Genomic DNA, 19,557 nt, shown 5'->3' with positions numbered 1-19,557 from the left:
TGAAGTGAGAAGCAGGGAGGCAGAGAGACAGACTCCCACAAGTGCCCAACTGGGATCCACCCGACATGCCCACCAGGGGGTGATGCTCTGCCCACCTGGGCCATTGTTCCATTGTGGCTGGAGCCATTCTAGAGCCTGAGGCAGAGGCCATGGAGCCATCCTCAGGGCCCAGGGCCAACTTTGCTCCAATGGAGCCTTGGCTGCCGGAAGGGAAGAGAGATACAGAGAGGAAGGAGAGGGGGAGGGGTGGAGAAGCACATGGTCGCTTCTCCTGTGTGCCCTGGCTGGGAATTGAACCCAGAACTTCCATATACTGGGCTGACGCTCTACCACTAAGCCAGCCAGCCAGGGCCTAACATTATTAATACATGATGAATGTGTGCATTTAATTATGTTTCTGTGTCACTGTAAACACAACCAACCCACCTGTTCTCTGAGAAAACACTTATGAGGTTAATGATTCAACTCTAAACAGTAACACACAGCGATCTGTTTCGTAAGCCGCTGGAGATGCAATCAACAAAAGGGTAAGGAGAGGTGACAGGCAGCACAGTGACCAGCCTTAAACCTGCGCGTCGTTGTCACACACAGCACCACGGTAACCACGTGAGGTGATGGATGTGTTAACTAACTTGACTGCAATAATCATTTCCCAGAGTACATGTATGTTAAATCATCACATTTGTGCACCTTAAAAACGATGTTGTATGGCCTAAATACATACGATGTTTAATTCCCAGTCACAACTCAATAGAGCTGGAGGAAAAAAAGGCAACGATGACCAAGGGAGAAAAATTAAAAGCTGACGAGTGTCTCTGGTCACGAGTCAGGGCAGGGAGGCCTTCTCTCTGGTCACGAGTCAGGGCAGGGAGGCCTTCTCTCCCAGGGGCGAAGATGCGTTTTCTGAGAATCTCCTGCTCTGCCCGTAAAGGCACTTGCTGGACACTAAGGGGAGGCTGGTAGGGAGCATTCACTCCTCAGGATGAAGCAGTGTATCTAGAGCGTGTGCCAAGGCCTCGCAGAGACACATGGATGGAACGGGAGCTTCGAGAAGAGAGAGGAGGATGGGGGGGGGGGGGGTGTGGGACGCTGCGCAGGCAGAGGCAGCATTAGGACCCTGTGGAAGCCACGCAGGGGGTGGTGAAGGATGGAGAGCTGGGGGGGGCAGTGTGGAAGGAAAGTGAGAAAGGGCTGAGGTCAGAGGCTGAGAACCTAAGTGCGCAGAGCCTGACCAGGCGGTGGCGCAGTAAATAGAGCGTCGGACTGGGATGTGGAGGACCCAGGTTCGAGACCCCGAGGTCACCAGCTTGAGCGTGGGCTCATCTGGTTTGAGCAAAGCTCACCAGCTTGGACCCAAGGTTGCTGGCTCGAGCAAGGGGTTACTCGGTCTGCTGTAGCCCCCCGGTCAAAGCACATATGAGAAAGCAATCAATGAACAACTAACGTGCTGCAACGAAAAACTAATGATTGATGCTTCTCATCTCTCTCCGTTTCTGTCTGTCTGTGCCTATCTATCCCTCTCTCTGACTCTCTCTCTCTCTGTCTCTGTAAAAAAAAAAAAAAAAAAAAATGCGCAGAGAGGGATGGGGGAAGGGCCAGACGGAGAACTGGAGGGCAGGCACGGAGGGCAGGCATGGAGGAGGCACCGGAGGAGGCTGGTGCTGGGAGCGGCCTGTGTCCGCCCGGGAGACTCACGCAGCCGCCTTGGGGGCCCTGAGCCCGTGGCTGTGAGGGTGGGATGGGAACTGGGGCATCAGAAAGGCCCCGGTTCCCTCTCAGGCTCTCTGAGTGTGTTACGGTCATAGACGAAATGACTAAATGGCTGAGTTATTCCCGGTACCTTGTGTTCCCGCCTTAATTTCGCTCCCAGACAACAGCTACCTGGGGCCTGAGAGACCTTCGTCCACAAATCTCCTCAGTCCCTAGGGCAGGGCCTGGCTTCCTGCACAGCCCAGCCTGTGACTCTTCTCACCTCCGCGTCCCCTGCTTCTATGATCTGCCCTCAGCCTGCCCTGAGCAGAGAAGGGGCAGCGCAAGCCCTCCTGGGCACCCTTTATGTCCGGATGTACTGCTGACCTTCACGGCCTGTCTCAGAGCTCCACCACCCCTGCGAGGTGGGATTGCCTCTGTTTTAATTCTGGGAAGGCCAAGACTCAGGGGCGTGCAGCAACTCGCCCAAGGACACACAGCTAGCTGGGGGTCAGCTCAGCTCAGCTCAGCTCAGCTCCCGCCTGGGGGTCCTGACTCAGATACAAGCCGAGGCCCCTGCCTGTATCCTGAGCTCTACTCAGGCCCCTGGCCACTCCAGACCGCCGCTGCCCTTCTGCTCAGGGGCACAGGGGTCCCGCCCGCCGCCCGTCTGCTCAGGGGCACAGGGGTCCCGCCCGCCGCCCGTCTGCTCAGGGGCACAGGGGTCCCGCCCGCCGCCCGTCTGCTCAGGGGCACAGGGGTCCCGCCCGCCACCCGTCTGCTCAGGGGCACGGGGGTCCTGTCCGCCGCCCGTCTACTCAGGGGCACGGGGGCCCCGCCCGCCGCCCATCAGCTCAGGGGCACGGGGGTCCCGCCCGCCGCCCGTCTGCTCAGGGGCACGGGGGTCCCGCCCGCCGCCCGTCTGCTCAGGGGCACGGGGGTCCCGTCCGCCGCCCGTCTGCTCAGGGGCACGGGGGTCCCGCCCGCCGCCCGTCTGCTCAGGGGCACGGGGGTCCCGCCCGCCGCCCTTCTGCTCAGGGGCACGGGGGTCCCGCCCGCCACCCTTCTGCTCAGGGGCACGGGGGTCCCGCCCGCCGCCCGTCTGCTCAGGGGCACGGGGGTCCCGCCTGCCGCCCGTCTGCTCGGGGGCACGGGGGTCCCGCCCGCCGCCCGTCTGCTCGGGGGCACGGGGGTCCCGCCCGCCGCCCGTCTGCTCGGGGGCATGGGGGTCCCGCCCGCTGCCTGTCTGCTCAGAGGCACAGGGGTCCCGCCCGTCTGCTCGGGGGCACAGGGGTCCCGCCCGCCGCCCGTCTGCTCAGGGGCACGGGGGTCCCGCCCGCTGCCTGTCTGCTCAGAGGCACAGGGGTCCCGCCCACCGCCCTTCTGCTCAGGGGCACAGGGGTCCCGCCCGTCTGCTCGGGGGCACAGGGGTCCCATCCGCTGCCCGTCTGCTCAGGGGCACGGGGGTCCCGCCCGTCTGCTCGGGGGCACAGGGGTCCCGTCCGCTGCCCGTCTGCTCAGGGGCACGGGGGTCCCGCCCGCCGCCCATCTGCTCAGGGGCACGGGGGTCCCGCCCGTCTGCTCGGGGGCACAGGGGTCCCGTCCGCTGCCCGTCTGCTCAGGGGCATGGGGGTCCCGCCCGCCGCCCATCTGCTCAGGGGCACGGGGGTCCTGCCCGCCGCCCGTCTACTCAGGGGCACGGGGGTCCCGCCCGTCTGCTCAGAGGCATGGGGGTCCCGCCTGCTGCCCGTCTGCTCAGGGGCACAGGGGTCCCGTCCGCCGCCCGTCTGCTCAGGGGCACGGGGGTCCCGCCCGCCGCCCGTCTGCTCAGGGGCACGGGGGTCCCGCCCGCCGCCCGTCTGCTCAGGGGCACGGGGGTCCCGCCCGCCGCCCTTCTGCTCAGGGGCACGGGGGTCCCGCCCGCCACCCTTCTGCTCAGGGGCACGGGGGTCCCGCCCGCCGCCCGTCTGCTCAGGGGCACGGGGTTCCCGCCCGCCGCCCTTCTGCTCAGGGACACGGGGGTCCCGCCCGCCGCCCTTCTGCTCAGGGGCACGGGGGTCCCGCCCGCCGCCCTTCTGCTCAAGGGCACGGGGGTCCCGCCCGCCGCCTGTCTGCTCAGAGGCACGGGGGTCCCGCCCGCCGCCCTTCTGCTCAGGGGCACGGGGGTCCCGCCCGCTGCCTGTCTGCTCAGAGGCACGGGGGTCCCGCCCGTCTGCTCGGGGGCACAGGGGTCCCGCCCGCCGCCCGTCTGCTCAGGGGCACGGGGGTCCCGCCCGCCGCCTGTCTGCTCAGAGGCACAACGGTCCCGCCCACCGCCCTTCTGCTCAGAGGCACAGGGGTCCCGCCCGCCGCCTTTCTGCTCAGGGGCACAGGGGTCCCGCCCGTCTGCTCGGGGGCACAGGGGTCCCATCCGCTGCCCGTCTGCTCAGGGACACGGGGGTCCCGCCCGTCTGCTCGGGGGCACAGGGGTCCCGTCCGCTGCCCATCTACTCAGGGGCACGGGGGTCCCGCCCGCCGCCCGTCTGCTCAGAGGCACGGGGGTCCCGCCTGCTGCCCGTCTGCTCAGGGGCACGGGGGTCCCGCCCGCCGCCCGTCTACTCAGGGGCACGGGGGTCCCGCCCGTCTGCTCAGAGGCATGGGGGTCCCGCCTGCTGCCCGTCTGCTCAGGGGCACGGGGGTCCCGTCCGCCGCCCGTCTGCTCAGGGGCACGGGGGTCCCGCCCGCCGCCCGTCTGCTCAGGGGCACGGGGATCCCGCCCGCCGCCCTTCTGCTCAGAGGCACGGGGGTCCCGCCCGCCGCCCTTCTGCTCAAGGGCACGGGGGTCCCGCCCGCCGCCCTTCTGCTCAGGGGCACGGGGGTCCCGCCCGCCGCCCGTCTGCTCAGGGGCACGGGGGTCCCGCCCGCCGCCCGTCTGCTCAGGGGCACGGGGGTCCCGCCCGCCGCCCGTCTGCTCAGGGGCACAGGGGTCCCGTCCGCTGCCCCGAGGCACTCAGTCTGGTTTCAGCAGCTGGCAGGAGATGTGAGCCCAGATGTCCCCACCCACCACTCTGAGTTCACCTCCCAACACCGAGGGGCTTACACAATGGGGCAGGATGCTCGAGACCTACAGGCAGCAGGTCTGGCCGTCTGGAGGGGCTTCCGGAAGGAGCCGTGGCCTGAGGGAGGGTCTGGCGGAGCTGTGTAGAGAGGCAGCGCCTCACAAACAACCTCACCGTTCTCACTGAAAGCCCTGGGGGACAAGCCCCCGAAACGGTCAGCGACTCTGGCCCTCCAGGCTGCCCTGATGACCGGCTGCACAGTTGCCATGGCGTTGGCTGCAGTGGACTGTCAGGTCTATCACCTGTGCACCGTGGGCCGTGGCCCTGGCTCGTCTGGCACCACCCTGGGGCTGGGCTGCAACATGGGGCCCAGGCTCGCCGCCAAAGCAGGTCAGGGTCTGGCCTCGGATTGGCACTAAGCCCCCCCCAAATTCCTGCGGGACTGAACTGGAGAGCCGCTCACATGGAGCCTGCTTCTCCCAGCGTGGCCCCTGGACCCCCGAATCGCCGCACCGAGGAGCCGCGAGAGAGGCAGGGTCTCGGGTCCCACTTCCAACCGAGTGACTCCGTGTGACCAGGCGGCCGCGCTCAGTGTGCAAGGCAGAGCCGGTGAGCCGGGTGGGGGCGGGCTTAGCGGATCATTGATGGCTGATTGCCGGCTCGCCCGCTGGGCCCTATCCCACTGATCCCCATGACGATCTGGAAGGCGGGCACCCCCTTCCTGGTGTCACAGGTGACACGGAGGCTCAGCGAGGTGAGGGGCTTCTCTGAGGCCATGGCTGGTTCTCAGGTAGGGGAGCTGGGGCTGAACACGCAGGGCGTTCCCACCCTCTCTCTCACCCCCAGGTCCGCCCCTGCCATCCTCCAACCAGGATATCAATAGCCACGGACTCACCTGGGCAGGACACTGACCAGAAATGTACACAGATGTTCAACCACCAGGATTCACACACACACACACACAGACACACACACACACGGCTTTCCAGTCAATACAAAACTCAACGCCCCGGGAGCCCCGACTCCCACTGGACGCGCCCGTGAAGCGCTCGGGGCAGGCTTACCGTGTTCGTCCAGCAGGATGTTGTCCGGCTTGATGTCTCTGTAACAGAAAACAAAGAAGCTGAATAAACACGATTCCCAAAGCCACTGACAAGCCCACAACAAACACGACACTCGGGGACAAGTGCCCGACAACAGCCAGCGTGTTGTCGCTCGACCCCCCGCCACAGAGCCAGGCAGTGACGGCGGTGACCAGCATGCTGTCGCTTGACCCCCCAACACAGAGCCAGCAGTGATGGCAGTGACTAGCGTGCTGTCACTCGACCCCCAACACAGAGCCAGCAGTGACAGCGGTGACCAGCATGCTGTCGCTTGACCCCCCAACACAGAGCCAGCAGTGATGGGGGTGACCAGCATGTTGTCACTCGACCCCCGACACAGAGCCAGGCAGTGACGGGGGTGACCACGTGTTGTCGCTCGACCCCCTGACACAGAGCCAGCAGTGACGACGGTGACCAGCGTGTTGTCGCTCGACCCCCTGACACAGAGCCAGGCAGTGACGACGGTGACCAGCGTGTTGTCGCTCGACCCCCTGACACAGAGCCAGCAGTGACGACGGTGACCAGCGTGTTGTCGCTTGACCCCCTGCCACAGAGCCAGCAGTGACGGTGGTGACCACGGGGTGCCTGTGTCCCTGCTGCCTTCACTTTCCCGAGACTGCGAGGAGATTGGGTGCATATATACAGATACATGTTTTTTTCCCTGGAATATTCTTACCGATGTCCAGCCTCTCATCTCCTCATAGGAACAGTTCATTGAGGCACGCCCCCTTCCTAATGTAATGTCACCCTCCCACCTCGCCAGGGACGGGACCTCTCAGGTACCACTCCGCAGACACGCGGATGGAGGCTCCGGGCAGGTAGCCCGTCCGAGGCAGAGACGGGCCACACTCACGTCAGCCTCTGCCACTTTCTGTACCGTCTGTGAGTGAGAAGGTTGTAAAAATAAAATAAAATAAAACAATAAACACATACACACAGAGCAGAAACAAAAGAAACATACAACAGAGATTAACGTGGTCCTAGAAGCCTAACATAGTTGATATCTGGTCCTTTGGGGAGAAAGTTTGCTCTGCCTTTTTTAGGGTGACACAGTGAACCGTATGCAGAAAATCTGGGTTGGGGGGGTTTCTAGCAAGTTCTTCCCTCCATCATCACCATAATAGCAGAGGCCTCCCAATGTCCAGTTGAGCTTGTTACTGGCAGGGATTTGCTTTCTTAGCTCTGCACCCCTGGGTGCCTGGCACAGTGCCTGTCACCCAGGAGATGCTGTCAAAGCAAAGCCAGAGCTGGGCGTCAGTTAGAACGGAAACCCCAGACTGCTCAGAACCTCCGGGTGGCGGGGAGCGGTCTGCGCAGAGCAGGCACGGCTCCGTGTCAGACACGCACAGGTGGGGGCTTACAGCCACAGAGCAGGTGGGGGTCGGGGCGTCGAAAACCGCTGAGAGGAAGCGTCAGGGGTGAGGGGGACGCTGGCCGATGGAGGCCCCGGTGTCACACTCTACTTGGGATGAGGAGCCCGCGCAGGTGTGGAGGGCGCCAGGTTCTGGCTGAACTGACTGGTCTTGTCCTTGCCAGGACAGGGTAATGCGGACGGGCACACAGCAGCCCCAAGTCCGGGCCTCGCTGCAACAGGGCTCAGAGGGCCCGAGGAGTTCGGAGGAGGAGACTGCCAACACCCACGAGAGGAGGGGAGGACAATGCAAAAGCCACACAGCCTTCGAGGGACGCTGCCGACATCCTCAACCTGATGCCGTATCACCCACACTCACGCACTTCAGAGACCCTGCACAAACCCTCTGATTTCAGAAATGCAAGCCCCAGGCGACTCACTGACAGTGACTGCCAAGCCTTCCCAGACCAATGGCAGCTTTCTTCCAGGTAAAGATCCATAGTTGCTGGTTTATCAAATAGTAACTCTACCTGAAAACACCTGGTGGTTATTTGTAATGACATGAGGCAGTGTTGATGGTCTTGCAGGGTGTGTGTGTGTGTGTGTGTGTGTGAAAGAAACACTCATCCTATGTATTTAAACTTTCATCTTCACTGTGACTTTGGGGACCCGCAAATATTGACGGGAATTAAGTAAACGGAATCCACTGCCAAGTTCATAAAACATCCACGATGAACCCAGACACTGATTATTCACAGAGTCCCCTTGGGGAGGGTGCACTTGAGAGCTTAGGAAATTAAAATAAGGGCAGAAGACTCAAGAGTCAAGTGCGTGTGGATCCAATGAGCAAACACGGGGTCCTGCCCAGGGCGCCTCCCAGCACGGTGCCCAGGAGACAGCGAGAAAGAGGACACAGGCGTCAAAACAGAAACACAGTAGCGAGTGTTAAAGTGCATCCCATGAAACTGTATCACTAGGACCGAGATGACCCTGTTGGGTTGGGGGCATGGGTGTCACTGAGGAAGTGGCCGTGGTCTGGGCAGCTTGAACCCGAAATGCCTGCAAGGGCTGCAGTCTGAGCTGCCGCCTCCACTGCTGCTGAAAATGCCTCATCTCAAGGTTTCTGCTGCCCCTCCTCCCTCCCCCCTCCTTCCTTTCTCCCTCCCTCCCTTCCTTCTTCCCTTTGTCCTTTCTCCCTTCTTCCCTCACTCCTTCCTCTTCCCTTTCCTTCCATGAGCCTTTCTCAAACGTCTGCTCCAGGCAAGTCTGGCAGACAGCTGGGGTTGCTGAGGCTCCAGACACCCCCCTCCCCTCCCGAAGCTCAGAGTGGGGGGGAGAGGGAGGCCTGCTGGCTGGGTGCCACCCGGTGAGGTGGCTCAGACGCTTCCCTGCAGGGCAGATGGGCCCTGGAGCCCAGGAGAGGACGCCACCAGGGCAGCTGGAGAAGCACTGGGACCGGCAGGGACCAAAGATGTCAGAGCTAATGAAAGGTGGGCAGCAGCAAACCTAAGGAGAGCTGGCCGGGTAGTGGGGTGCAGACTGTCGCTCCAGAACTCACGTCTACCGGAGCCTCAGAGTGGGCTCTCACTGGAACCAGTGAAGGACGTCAAGATGAAATCATCCCGGGTTTGGGGTGAGCCCTGAATCCCACGACTGGTGTCTGTGAGAGGAAGGAGACGGAGACTCGGACACACAGACACACGGGAGGGAAGGTGGCCTTGCAAAGACAGACGCAGAGACTGAGTGATGCGGCCACAAGCCAAGGAGAACCAGCGCCACCAGGGGCTGGCGGCGGCAGGAAGGATCCTCCCGGGAGCTTCCGGCGCGCAGCCCGGCTGACACCTAATTTCTGTCTTCTGGCCAGAACTGTGAGACACTCCATGTGTGCTGGTTTAAGCCACCCATCTTGTGGTGGTTTGCTGTGGTGGCCACAGGAAGTCATTAACACACCTGGCAGAGCTGAGGCACAGGTGACGGAGGAGGCGGGCAAGTCCTGAGCGGCCCCCAGTCTCCCCCACTGACCACGGTGGGGCCCACCCACATCCACATCTGAAAGCCCCCTGGGCACAGGATCTCATATTATGAGGACCAGACGGGGGCACCAATGTGAGTGACGGGCAATCCAGACCCCACAGCGCTAAGGAAAGCGACTGTCCTGTCCTCAGCCCCCCAGCGTCCCCTGCTGGCAGGGGAGCCTGCCTGCGCTTCAGTCTCCTCCCTGGGGAATCAATGTCCCTCAAGCTGTGAGGCCATCCCCCTAGCGGTCACTGGGGAACATCAGTGACCCAGACAGACCCAGCTTTGGTTCCGGGAGGGGAGACAGGCCAAAAAGCAAGCAGACGAATGATGTGACCGCACACTGTGACAAGGGTTTCCAGGGTCTAGTAAACAGGCCACCAAGCGGTCCTGCTTTTGGTAGGTGGCCAGGGAAGGCCTTTGAGAAGACATGACATTAGGATGGCATCGGAATGACAAGAAAGACGTGGGCCCGCACAACCTGGGGCCAGTTCTCGTTTTGCCAATGAGGCTTCAGAAGGCCGAGAGAGAGAATGATCTGACCTGCCACACGTTTTTAGCCGAGAGAGCAGGACAGAGGTGACAAGTGTCGTCTCCATTTCACAACGACATTGTCTAAGGCTCCGTCTTAGCAGACTGGAGCGAGGCACCCTCCCCGGCTGGCTTTGAGATGCCAGCTGTCACAGGTGAGCGGGCCACGGGGCAGAGACTGGAGGTGCCTCAGTCCCGTAGCACAGGGACCGAATCCTGCCCACCACGAGGGCTCGGAGGAGGTCCAGAGAGGGACGCAGCCCAGTGGGCATCTGGATCACAGCTTCGTGACCCTCTGAGCAGAGGAGCCAGCTAAGTTGTGCCCAGACTCCTGACCTCTGAAAACGGTGAGAAAATACGCACGAGCTGGTGTAAGCTGCTACGCTTGTGGCTATTTGTTCATCCACAACAGAAACACACTCCCTACTGAGCCTTGGGCCACTTAACTCTCGGCCTCCTCCTCTCGTCTGGGGACAGCAGCCCCCCACCTGACAGCTGCCCGGAGCACGCCATGCAATGCTGCTTATACAAGGCTTAGCACAGCTGGCAGGGCGTGAGAAGTGCCCCAGACAAGTGACGGGGGTGCGGGTGGGATGTTTACTATCACTGCTCTCTGCAAGGAGCTGGGGAGGCCTCGGGGGTGGCTTCTTGAGCTTTTAGCAAATGTGCATTAGATCTCTTTCACAGGCGAGGCCCCAGCAGCCGCCGGAGGAGGAGACGGGCGTCTGAGTCCCCTGGGATTTAATAAGAGCTCCACTTTACAGCGAGAGCGTGCCATCAGCGGCTGCAGACTGGGGGCTTTCAGGGTCACTGCCTCCAGTTCTATTCTCCACATCAATCGCATCTCAGCCCCCGGTGCGTCACCCCACCGCGGACGGGCTGGTGTGTTCAGAAACGGCACGCGCAGCGGTGAGCGGGAGGGAGAAGCCGGCCGAGACAGAGTTTTCTGAGGACAGGCCCATCATTTCAGAGCTGGGCTGAACGTCACTTTGATGGAAAGGACGCATCTGAGGCTACAGAACCCGGTTCTCGCTCCTCAATTACTTCTCAGCATGCTCCCCCCACAAGTAAAACAGCCCCAGAATGTCAGCTGAGCTATTTTAAAGAACAGCCCAGCCTGACCAGGCAGTGGCGTAGTGGATAGAGCGTCAGACTGGGATGTGGAAGGACCCAGGCTCGAGACCCCGAGGTCACCAGCTTGAGTGCAGGCTCATCTGGTTTGAGCAAAGCTCACCAGCTTGGACCCAAGGTCGCTGGCTCGAGCAAGGAGTTACTCGGTCTGCTGAAGGCCCACAGTCAAGGCACATATGAGAGAGCAATCACTGAACAACTAAGGTGTCTCAATGAAAAACTGATGATTGATGCTTCTCATCTCTCTTTGTTTCTGTCTGTCCCTATCTATCCCTCGCTCTGACTCTCTCTCTGTCTCTGTAAAATAAACAAACAAACAAAAAGAACAGCCCAGAAATGGGTCGGATCCAGACCGCCAGCAAGGACCGTGAGGACACTGCCGCCTGTGTCCCTCTGCAGGGGCTCCTGAGTGATCCATGCTGACAATCCGGTGCAGCCGAAAGGGACACAGAACCCGGCGGAGCAAGAGGCCCGCTGGTGAGATAAAAATCGATGGGTGTTTCACCACTGGAGAAACGAGCAGGCCGCTGCGGTGCCCGGCGGGGGCAGCGGAGGTGAGATGAGGCCGACACAAGAGGCCGGCCGGTCCCCAGTCCGCCCCTCGCGGGCCCTGTGGCACGGCACGCCACCCAACCGCAGCCTCGGTCCCCTCGGCCGTGCGTTAGGGAGCACCACGTACTCCACGAGCTAGGGTAAGCTCAGGGATTGTTTGTCTGTGTCAGTTGTTTTCATTTTGCTCGTTGTTGAAGTACCTCAACGTATATCCTAAGTCGTCCAGCAACTTCTCTGTGATCATCTATTAACACACACACTCGATAACACCGGCCCTCGGATCCAGAAGGTTCCGTAGCTCCCCACTCCTCGCCAAGGAATGGCATCTGGCATTCCAGGCAGGGCCAGGACCAGGACCAGGACCAGGGCCAGGGGTCGGAATGGCCGGCTCTGAGCAGGAGAAGTCCGCGCTGGAGAGGTGGGGGGCGGCCATGGGCGGAAGGGAGACGCATTGCATTCCGAGGGGTGGGCTGCGACACCCCCAACCCCGAGAGGGTTTCGCTTCACTCTGAAGCCAGCGTCAGGCAGCCGGACCGAGGGTGCAGCTCTGGGGACTGGCTTCTGGGCTGGCTGAACCCTCGATGACCTCAGTGTGATTTCGGGGAGGATTTAATGAGAGCCGCCAGCAGGCCCACGGGAAGCGCGCTGGCTCTCAATGACAGAGGGAGGCTGGGCGTTTCAGGATGGAATCCGAGCAGAAAGGACAACCTCGGGGAGGATGGCCGGAGGCATTCTGTTGGGGTGACCTTGGTGGGCGTGACCTTGGTGGCCGCTGACTTCGGTCCTAGGCAGCTTGGACGGGGCCTTCTGTACCCATCCGTCCGACAAGTGGACATGGGATAGAAAGCCAATGAGCTCGGTTCTCCCAGTGTGGAGTCTCTCACCATATTGCACGGACTGTTCTAGAAACTGGATAACAATTATGAAACTAATCATTCCTACTCATGACATGTGACTTCTTCCCTCTCCCTCCTGCTTTTTGTGGGAAGGCAGGGACCATGTCCAGACCCCAGCTCACAACAGGACGCCCTAACGTTAACAGCCGCCCTGGTAACATGAACAGCTAACCTTCACTGGGCGCTTAGTACGTGCTGGGCACGATTTTGGAGCGGGATACACGAATTTAACATGTGCTGTGTCAGCTCTGTACCAGGTACCCTGGGGCACGTTTTATGTCACCCTACTTAATTCCGACACCACTCCTCAAGGCAGGTATCACTGCTCCCATTTTATGGATGAAGAAGGGGCTATTTCCAGAGGGTCAAAGGTCGCTCACACGTTCGCCGACAAGACCCATGCTCCCACGGCCCGGTTTGTAGGTCAGTATCCTCTCGCTGGGAGAAAACTCAAGGAAAAAAAATGAATTCGAGTTTGTTCCCTGAATCGAAACCAGGCAGTAACAATTGGAGGAGCACGCTTATCATAGATACCTGATTTGATAAACAAAATGACATTCATTATTTGTCGTTCAGAAGACTGTGATCACAACACCCACGCACGAAGTTGCTTTTCTTTTTCAGTACGACCCAAATGGCTCTTTGCAAGGCGTAAATCTGATGCTGTCCCTTCTGACATAAATTTTTCCGATGGCCCTGCAGGACCTAGCGTGCTGGTGGCTGGACCCTGGGGTGCCAGGTTCTAACACAATCTCAAAAAGAAAAAGCGAACACTGATATGTGGCTGTCAACTCTTAACTCTGACGACGGAGGGCGCCACGCACTAGCACTGAACGTGTTACAACGAGAGGGAAGGAGGAGACATTTAACCCCGGGGAGCCATCAAGACAAGCAGGCAGAAGCAGGCACAGCTGTCACAGGCTGGGCCCATTCCTGGGCAAGCACTGACCACAGGCCCAGTCAGCCTGGCCCCTGCACCCTGGCTTCCTCTGGCCCCCCAGGGCCCCCGGGCCCATCTCTTAGCGGGACGCCCTCCTCCCTATAAACACCCCGTGCCCGGTTTGCAGCGCGGCAGCCGGTCGAATGGTCTCCACCGGCACCTGGGCGTGGGATGTATCCGGAAACAGCGCCTTTGCCGGGCGGATCCAGTTCAGATGAGGTCGTACTGGGTCAGGGAGAGCCCTACATGCCGTGTCTGGCGTCCTGATAAGGACAAGGGAAAAGACAGAGATCCACGCAGAAAAGAGGGCGATGTGAAGACAGGCAGGGATGGGAGTGATGCATCTCCAAGCCCAGGAACGCCAAGGGCTGCCCGGAGCCACCCAACGACGGGCGAGAGGCAGGAGATGGATTCTGCTGAGCCCTGGAGGAAAAGGCAAGACCAAGGCACTGTGGCAATTTGCAAGCTGCCCACCCTTGGCTCCTCCGTCTCACACCCACATCCAACTGCCCCCCAGACCTTCTCATCACAGCCGCCAGGGGGCGCTCTCCGCACATGACCCTCTGCTCACTCTTGCTCAGGGGAAGAACCCTAGGCCCACACAGGCCTGCCATGCCTCCTCCTGTCTGTCACTCACTCCACGTGGTCACACGGGTCTCCAATGCCAAGCAAGGTGCTACACGTGGCCTCTGCCTTACTCTCCCTGGCCTGGGAGGCTCACGGCGCACGAATCACGTGACGCGTGCCCGGCCCTCCCTCCTGCTGACCCCCGCTCCCTGTCTCTCACCCTCCTTCACTTCCCTGCACACTTTCCCCCACCTGACATTTCCCTCATTGATTTGTTCTTGTCCTCGTTCCCTATGAGGATGCAAAGCCCACGATAGCAGGGAGGTCCCCCCCACATACACTGCCGTGTCCCCTGGACTTAGAACAGTGTCTGCAGCAGAAGGCCCTGGCGGCCGGCAGCTGCGCGGACAGTCGGACGGGAGGAGGGTCTGACGTTCAGACCGCCCGCCCCTGCTGCTTCCTCTTCATCCGCCTCTCTGCGCCGGCCCACGGGCCAGTGGCTTCAGGAACAAGGGTCCCCATGACCAACACAGCACCCCAGTTCTCCCCCGAGACCAGTTACGGCCTCAGACTCTGGGCACAAGGCCTGGGAACCTGCATTTTCAACACGCCTCAGTGGGATTCTGATGTCTCCTGGGGTTTGGGAGCCCTGCTCTGCTTAGGGGACAAGGCAGATATCTGAGTGGCTCCCAATGGGACGCTGCATTCAGGAGGGGATTTTTTGGGAACTTGTAGCCGCTGGCGTGTCGGTGTAGCTTCATTAAAATACAGGGCCTGGCAGTGGGCTCTGACTCCTCTGGGACCCAGTCAGCACGATGCTGGCACAGCGCCAAGTCCCTGGAGTGTTCAGTGTGAACGGCGTGATGGGGCCGGGGGATCACCTCCGGACGGAGAATGTATGTGCAGGAGTGAGACAAATGTATGCGCAGGAGTGAGACAAGCCAGCTCTAACTTCACCGAGGTCTAAAGCAACCAGACACCAAGGTACTGATCAGCTGGCAAAGGAAACAACATCCCCCCTCGCCCCCACCCCCTACCCACTGGGGTGGACGGCAGGGCCCAGGGAAATGCTGAAGGGCCTCCCACCCTGATTTCAGTGGGAGTGGGAGTGTGGGGCCCCAATTAGGAAGTGGAGTCCACATGGGGCACTGCAGTGAACTTGAATTTTAAGTGTTGCTATTTTTAGGGCCCAATCTCTGTATTTCATCTAAGGGGGTGTGTTGCCAAAATGTCTAAGAGGCCCAGACTGTCAACACTGGAAGGGACCTCAAGTCTGTTTGAAAGAGACTAGCCCTTTGTCTCATTCCCTTTCAGAGCCTCAACTTCCTCATCTGTATAGGGGGGAGGGGTCTGAGGTAGACAGTAAAGAGGGAGGGGGAGGGTAGGGGTGGAGTGTGGAGGGGGACGGTAGAGGGTGGAGGGTGAAGGGTAGGGGTGGAGGGTAGAGGGTAGGGGTGGAGGGTAGAGGGTAGGGGTGGAGGGTGGAGGGTAGGGGTGGAGTGTGGAGGGTGAAGGGTGAAGGATGGAGGGTAGGGGTGGAGGGTGGAGGGTAGGGGTGGAGTGTGGAGGGTGAAGGGTGAAGGATGGAGGGTGGAGGGTGGAGGGTAGTGGTGGAGAGTGGAGGGTGGAGGGTGGAGGGTAGGGGTGGAGGGTAGGGGTGGAGGATGGAGGGTGGAGGGTAGGGGTGGAGTGTGGAGGGTGAAGGGTGGAGGGTAGGGGTGGAGGGTAGAGGGTAGGGGTGGAGGATGGAGGGTGGAGGGTAGTGATGGAGAGTGGAGGGTGGAGGGTGGAGGGTAGGGGTGGAGGGTGGAGGGAGGAGGGTGGAGGGTAGGGGTGGAGGGTGGAGGGTAGGGGTGGAGGGTGGAGGATAGAGGGTTGGGTGGAGGTTGAGGGCAGGGCGGGTTGGCTACAGACTCTGACCAATGACCTGAAAGGGGCTGTCCATCCCCTGGGCCTCCGCTCCCTCCAGCCCTTCCGTCAACCCCGAGCTGAGTAACAGCCACATTTGTGACAGGTCCCAGGGAGGAAAGAAGTAAATCTCTGTAACAAGCTGGGTCCCTGGCTCCTGGTCCTGTCAGTGCTCGGGGGAATCCCTCTCTGCTGTGCTCTGACAGACTGCAGACAAGGAACAATGGGAGACAGTGGAGGAGGGAAGGAAGAGGGAGAGAGGCGGGGGGAGAACCTGGCTCTGTGCTCCCCTCCCCACCCAGCAATGCAGGCAACACTGTGTGAGAGGGGGAGGGGTTCAGGAGCCGGGCAGCTGTGAGGTCAGCACCCCTCGCTGGAACCCAACCAGCGTCACATGCCCAGGCTGTGACCTGCCTGCTGGGGGTTTGAACCTCCCTCTCCTCACCGAGGAGGGTGGAGGGTACTATGAGAGCTGACGGAGCCTTATGATGGAGGAAGAGGGGGAGGCAGCCGGGTGGAGGTCAGGAGTGAGGGTGGAGGGGCTGGGGAGGGTGTGGGGGGAGGAGGGAGGAAAGGGCCCCCACGACACATTAGGGCAGGGCCTTCCGTCTGGTCTAACTGCTGGGTCAGGGTCCTGGAGGGGCTTCCACTGGGGGCGGGACCTTGTCCTTTCCCGAGTAGAAGATGGTGTGACAGTTTCCCGTGGACCCAGGGTGGTGCCGAGATGCACTTGGACCACTAGAACGCACTAGAACGTACTGGAACACAAGCCCCAGGTGGTTGGGATGTTTGGGTTTCTGCTCAGTGCCACAGAAGGGCACCAATAACTATTTATTTGGTGACTGAGTCCCCTGTCAAGACAATCAAGGGATCAAGACAGTATAAACCCACTGGGACAAATGGATCGGCCATTTTATACCAGTGAAGAAGTCTGCCACCCCATGTCACAAAGTGGATGGCGCACAGGAGGCTCCGGTGGCCGTGTCCCCAGAAAGGAGCCCCACTAGCCACCACCCCAGAATCTCCAGCTGTGTAAGGACCCGGGGCCACCACACATGGGCTGTGCTGGGGGCCGGAGTGGACACTCGGCCCCCAGATCCAGTCCCACCCAGCGCTGCTGGACCAGACACGGAAAGGGGCAGCATGGGCGCATAAACGGTGTCCCCAGTCCCAACCCCCTCCTCCTGCCAGGCAGCCACATCCCCAGCGGCCAAGCCAAGGTCAGTGCCAGTCCTGAAGGGCCCAGAGGGAAGCCTGCAAACGCTGACATGGCCAGTGGCTGCCTGACCATCCCATGGAGGAGTCTGATATCCACGATGGGGCCCCGCCCCCGGCACAGGACCAACCCATCAGCCCCCCCCCCCCATTCTTCAATATCGGCAGACACATATCTATGACCAGCAGGCATTTGAAAAAAACCTTCAAAACCAAAAACAGATGACACAAAAAGATGACAGGGCCTTGGAGGAAACAAACAAACAACAAACGCAGGGAAGAGGAAACTTCAAAAAGCACGAAAATTAGCAGGGTCCAAGAGGAAGAGAGAAGACGCTGTGCCCGGCAAACACCAGCTGCTGCGATGAAAGAGGGACTGCTGACCGCTGCGGGAGACAGGGAAACAACCAATAGGAGGGTTCCAAACGGGAAGTCGAGGACGTCTCTCACGAGTAGAATGAATCGTCCCAGGGAGGGCAAGTAAGAAAAACATAAGAAACGGTGGAGATCGTTCTAGCAAGCCCAACATCCAAATCGTCGCAGTTGTGGACAAGAGGGTGGGGGCTGTTTTCACTGCAAGGACCCCCCCCCCCCCCCGCCCCCACGGTGAGTCTGGCTGTGCAGAGGCTCCGCCCCTGGGGGGAGGGAGCATCCCTGTGGAACTGCAAATGATTTAGGCCAGAAAAGTCGGTGTGAGCTGAGAGGGTGTGGCCAGGAGGCTGGACTCACAGGCAGACGGGGAGAGGGTGGAAGGGCTGGAGAGTGGGCGGGACGGGTGCCCTGATTTCACGAAGGGAGACTGTGAGGACCACAGGGCTGGGTGGTGACCTCAGGAAGCACACAGGACCTTGTTCTGTCGCGCTGTGGTGATGGGATGAGAAAGGTATTCGGAAGAGGCTCTCCTCCAGTCCTCCCAGTTAGGTCCTTCCAAAGGGGCATCTCAGTTGTCTGGTGTCTCTTGAACGTGGAACACTTGCTAATCTCCCTCCTAAAGAAAGAGCAGAGGGCAGGATCCCTACCATCTGCAGGTGACACGCTTCAGCTAGCGCTCTGTACCGTTATTCTGATTTCACTATGTATGGGAGAACTGTTTCCAAGCTGACTGCCTTTGAACTTGATGCGTCCGCTCTTCCTGGGTCTTGAGCTGGTTGGATTTGGACAAGAACCGTCAGCTATCCGGGATCTCCAGCTTGAAGATGCATCCTAAAGATCTGAGGACTTGCCCGGCTTTGTGACCACGCTAGCCCATTCCACACGCAGTGTATATGGGGACCTCCTCTCGGTCCTGGTTCTCTGGAGAACCCCGCTGCAGAGGGATGGGCCAGCTCCCCCATGAGCTTCCTGTCACAGCTCTGAAGCCGTCCCCTCCACAAAGCTGTTCCTGGCTCCCCGAGCTGACCCCACTGCAGTTCCTATCCCATCCTCTTCCAATCGGGGTGGACAAAATGCTTGACATTCAGTTCTGTGGACCTCAGGTGAGTGACACGAGGATTCACCATTCAGACTGCGGGTCTTGTGTCTTCAGGGGGCTCAACTGGGCTAGACCCAAGCTGAAACGTCACCAGGCTCTCGGCAGAAAGCTCGGCTCTCACGCTCCGTAGCAGGGAGTGCCCATCAGAACGCAACCTGAATTCAGGAGGAGCCGGGACTATGAGTCTGACAGACTCCCCTTCCCCCGTTGAGGCCTTGAGCTCCAAGTGGAGAGATGCAGTTATTGTAATGATGGGAGTGAGGCTGAACCTTATTAAATAGTCTCTTGACTCAGAAAAAATATGACAGCACAACTGTCATCTTTTTTTTTCCCCTTTCAGAGAGAGGGACAGATAGGGACAGACAGACAGGAAGGGAGAGAGATGAGAAACATCAATTCTTCATTGTAGTTCCTTAGTTGTTTATTGATTGCTTTCTCATATGTGCCTTGACCGGCGGGTTAAAGCAGACCAAGTGACCCCTTGCTCAAGCCAGCAACCTTGGGCTCAAGTTGGTGAGCCTTGCTCAAATCAGATGAGCCCGCGTTTAAGCTGGCAACCTCGGGGGTCTCGAACCTGGGTCCTCTGTGTCCCAGTCCAATGTTCTATCCACTGCGCCACCACCTGGTCAGGCTCTGACATCCTCTTTTTAAACATTCTGAATTTTGTGGTGTAGCCTAGGATGAAACATTAAATTAATGACCATTCCCCGGGTGGGTGCCAACCCAGACTAGGAATGACAATGTCTCGAATGCAGAACAGCGGCATAGGGAACGAGAGACCAAGAGTCCTGGCCGGCCTGAAGCTGCACAGCTCTGCAACAAGGATGAAGGGCCCCACGGGGTTCTCAGCAACTCAGCTAGGTCCACACAGAACCCAGCTGGAGGGCGGAGGCAGGACCCGGGGGGAAGCAGGGCTGTGGCAGCTTCTGAGAGGTGCTGCCCCTGCCTTCCCCGTTCATCAGCTTCCCCGGGGTCCACACGGCACCCCCTGCTTCCACACGCCCTGCTCCCTGGCGGGCGGGCACCCTGGCTTCCAGTCCTCGGTCCTGTCTCCCTCCGATGTACGCCCTTCTGGGTCCTGGCGCTTACTCTCTTTCATCTGCTGGCTCACTGCACCATGCTCTTGTTCCGAACCGCCTGCTGGGTCTG

At 60.3% G+C, this 19,557-nt stretch overlaps 1 protein-coding gene across 4 annotated transcripts in view; it reads right to left on the bottom strand.

Annotated features, from left to right (window-relative positions):
- STK32B (serine/threonine kinase 32B) overlaps positions 1-19,557 on the bottom strand; it is a 246,237-nt gene that overhangs the window by 45,336 nt on the left and 181,344 nt on the right. For all 4 annotated transcript variants that reach the window (XM_066280589.1, XM_066280593.1, XM_066280591.1 and 1 more), the window contains one exon: positions 5,792-5,829. In XM_066280589.1, the coding sequence (XP_066136686.1) occupies positions 5,792-5,829 (38 nt within the window). The remainder of the gene's footprint in view (positions 1-5,791; positions 5,830-19,557) is intronic.

This window comes from Saccopteryx bilineata, chromosome 5, assembly GCF_036850765.1.
Source record: "Saccopteryx bilineata isolate mSacBil1 chromosome 5, mSacBil1_pri_phased_curated, whole genome shotgun sequence".
In the NCBI taxonomy this organism is placed as follows: domain Eukaryota; kingdom Metazoa; phylum Chordata; class Mammalia; order Chiroptera; family Emballonuridae; genus Saccopteryx; species Saccopteryx bilineata.
This window is presented reverse-complemented; position numbering and strand designations above follow the sequence as displayed.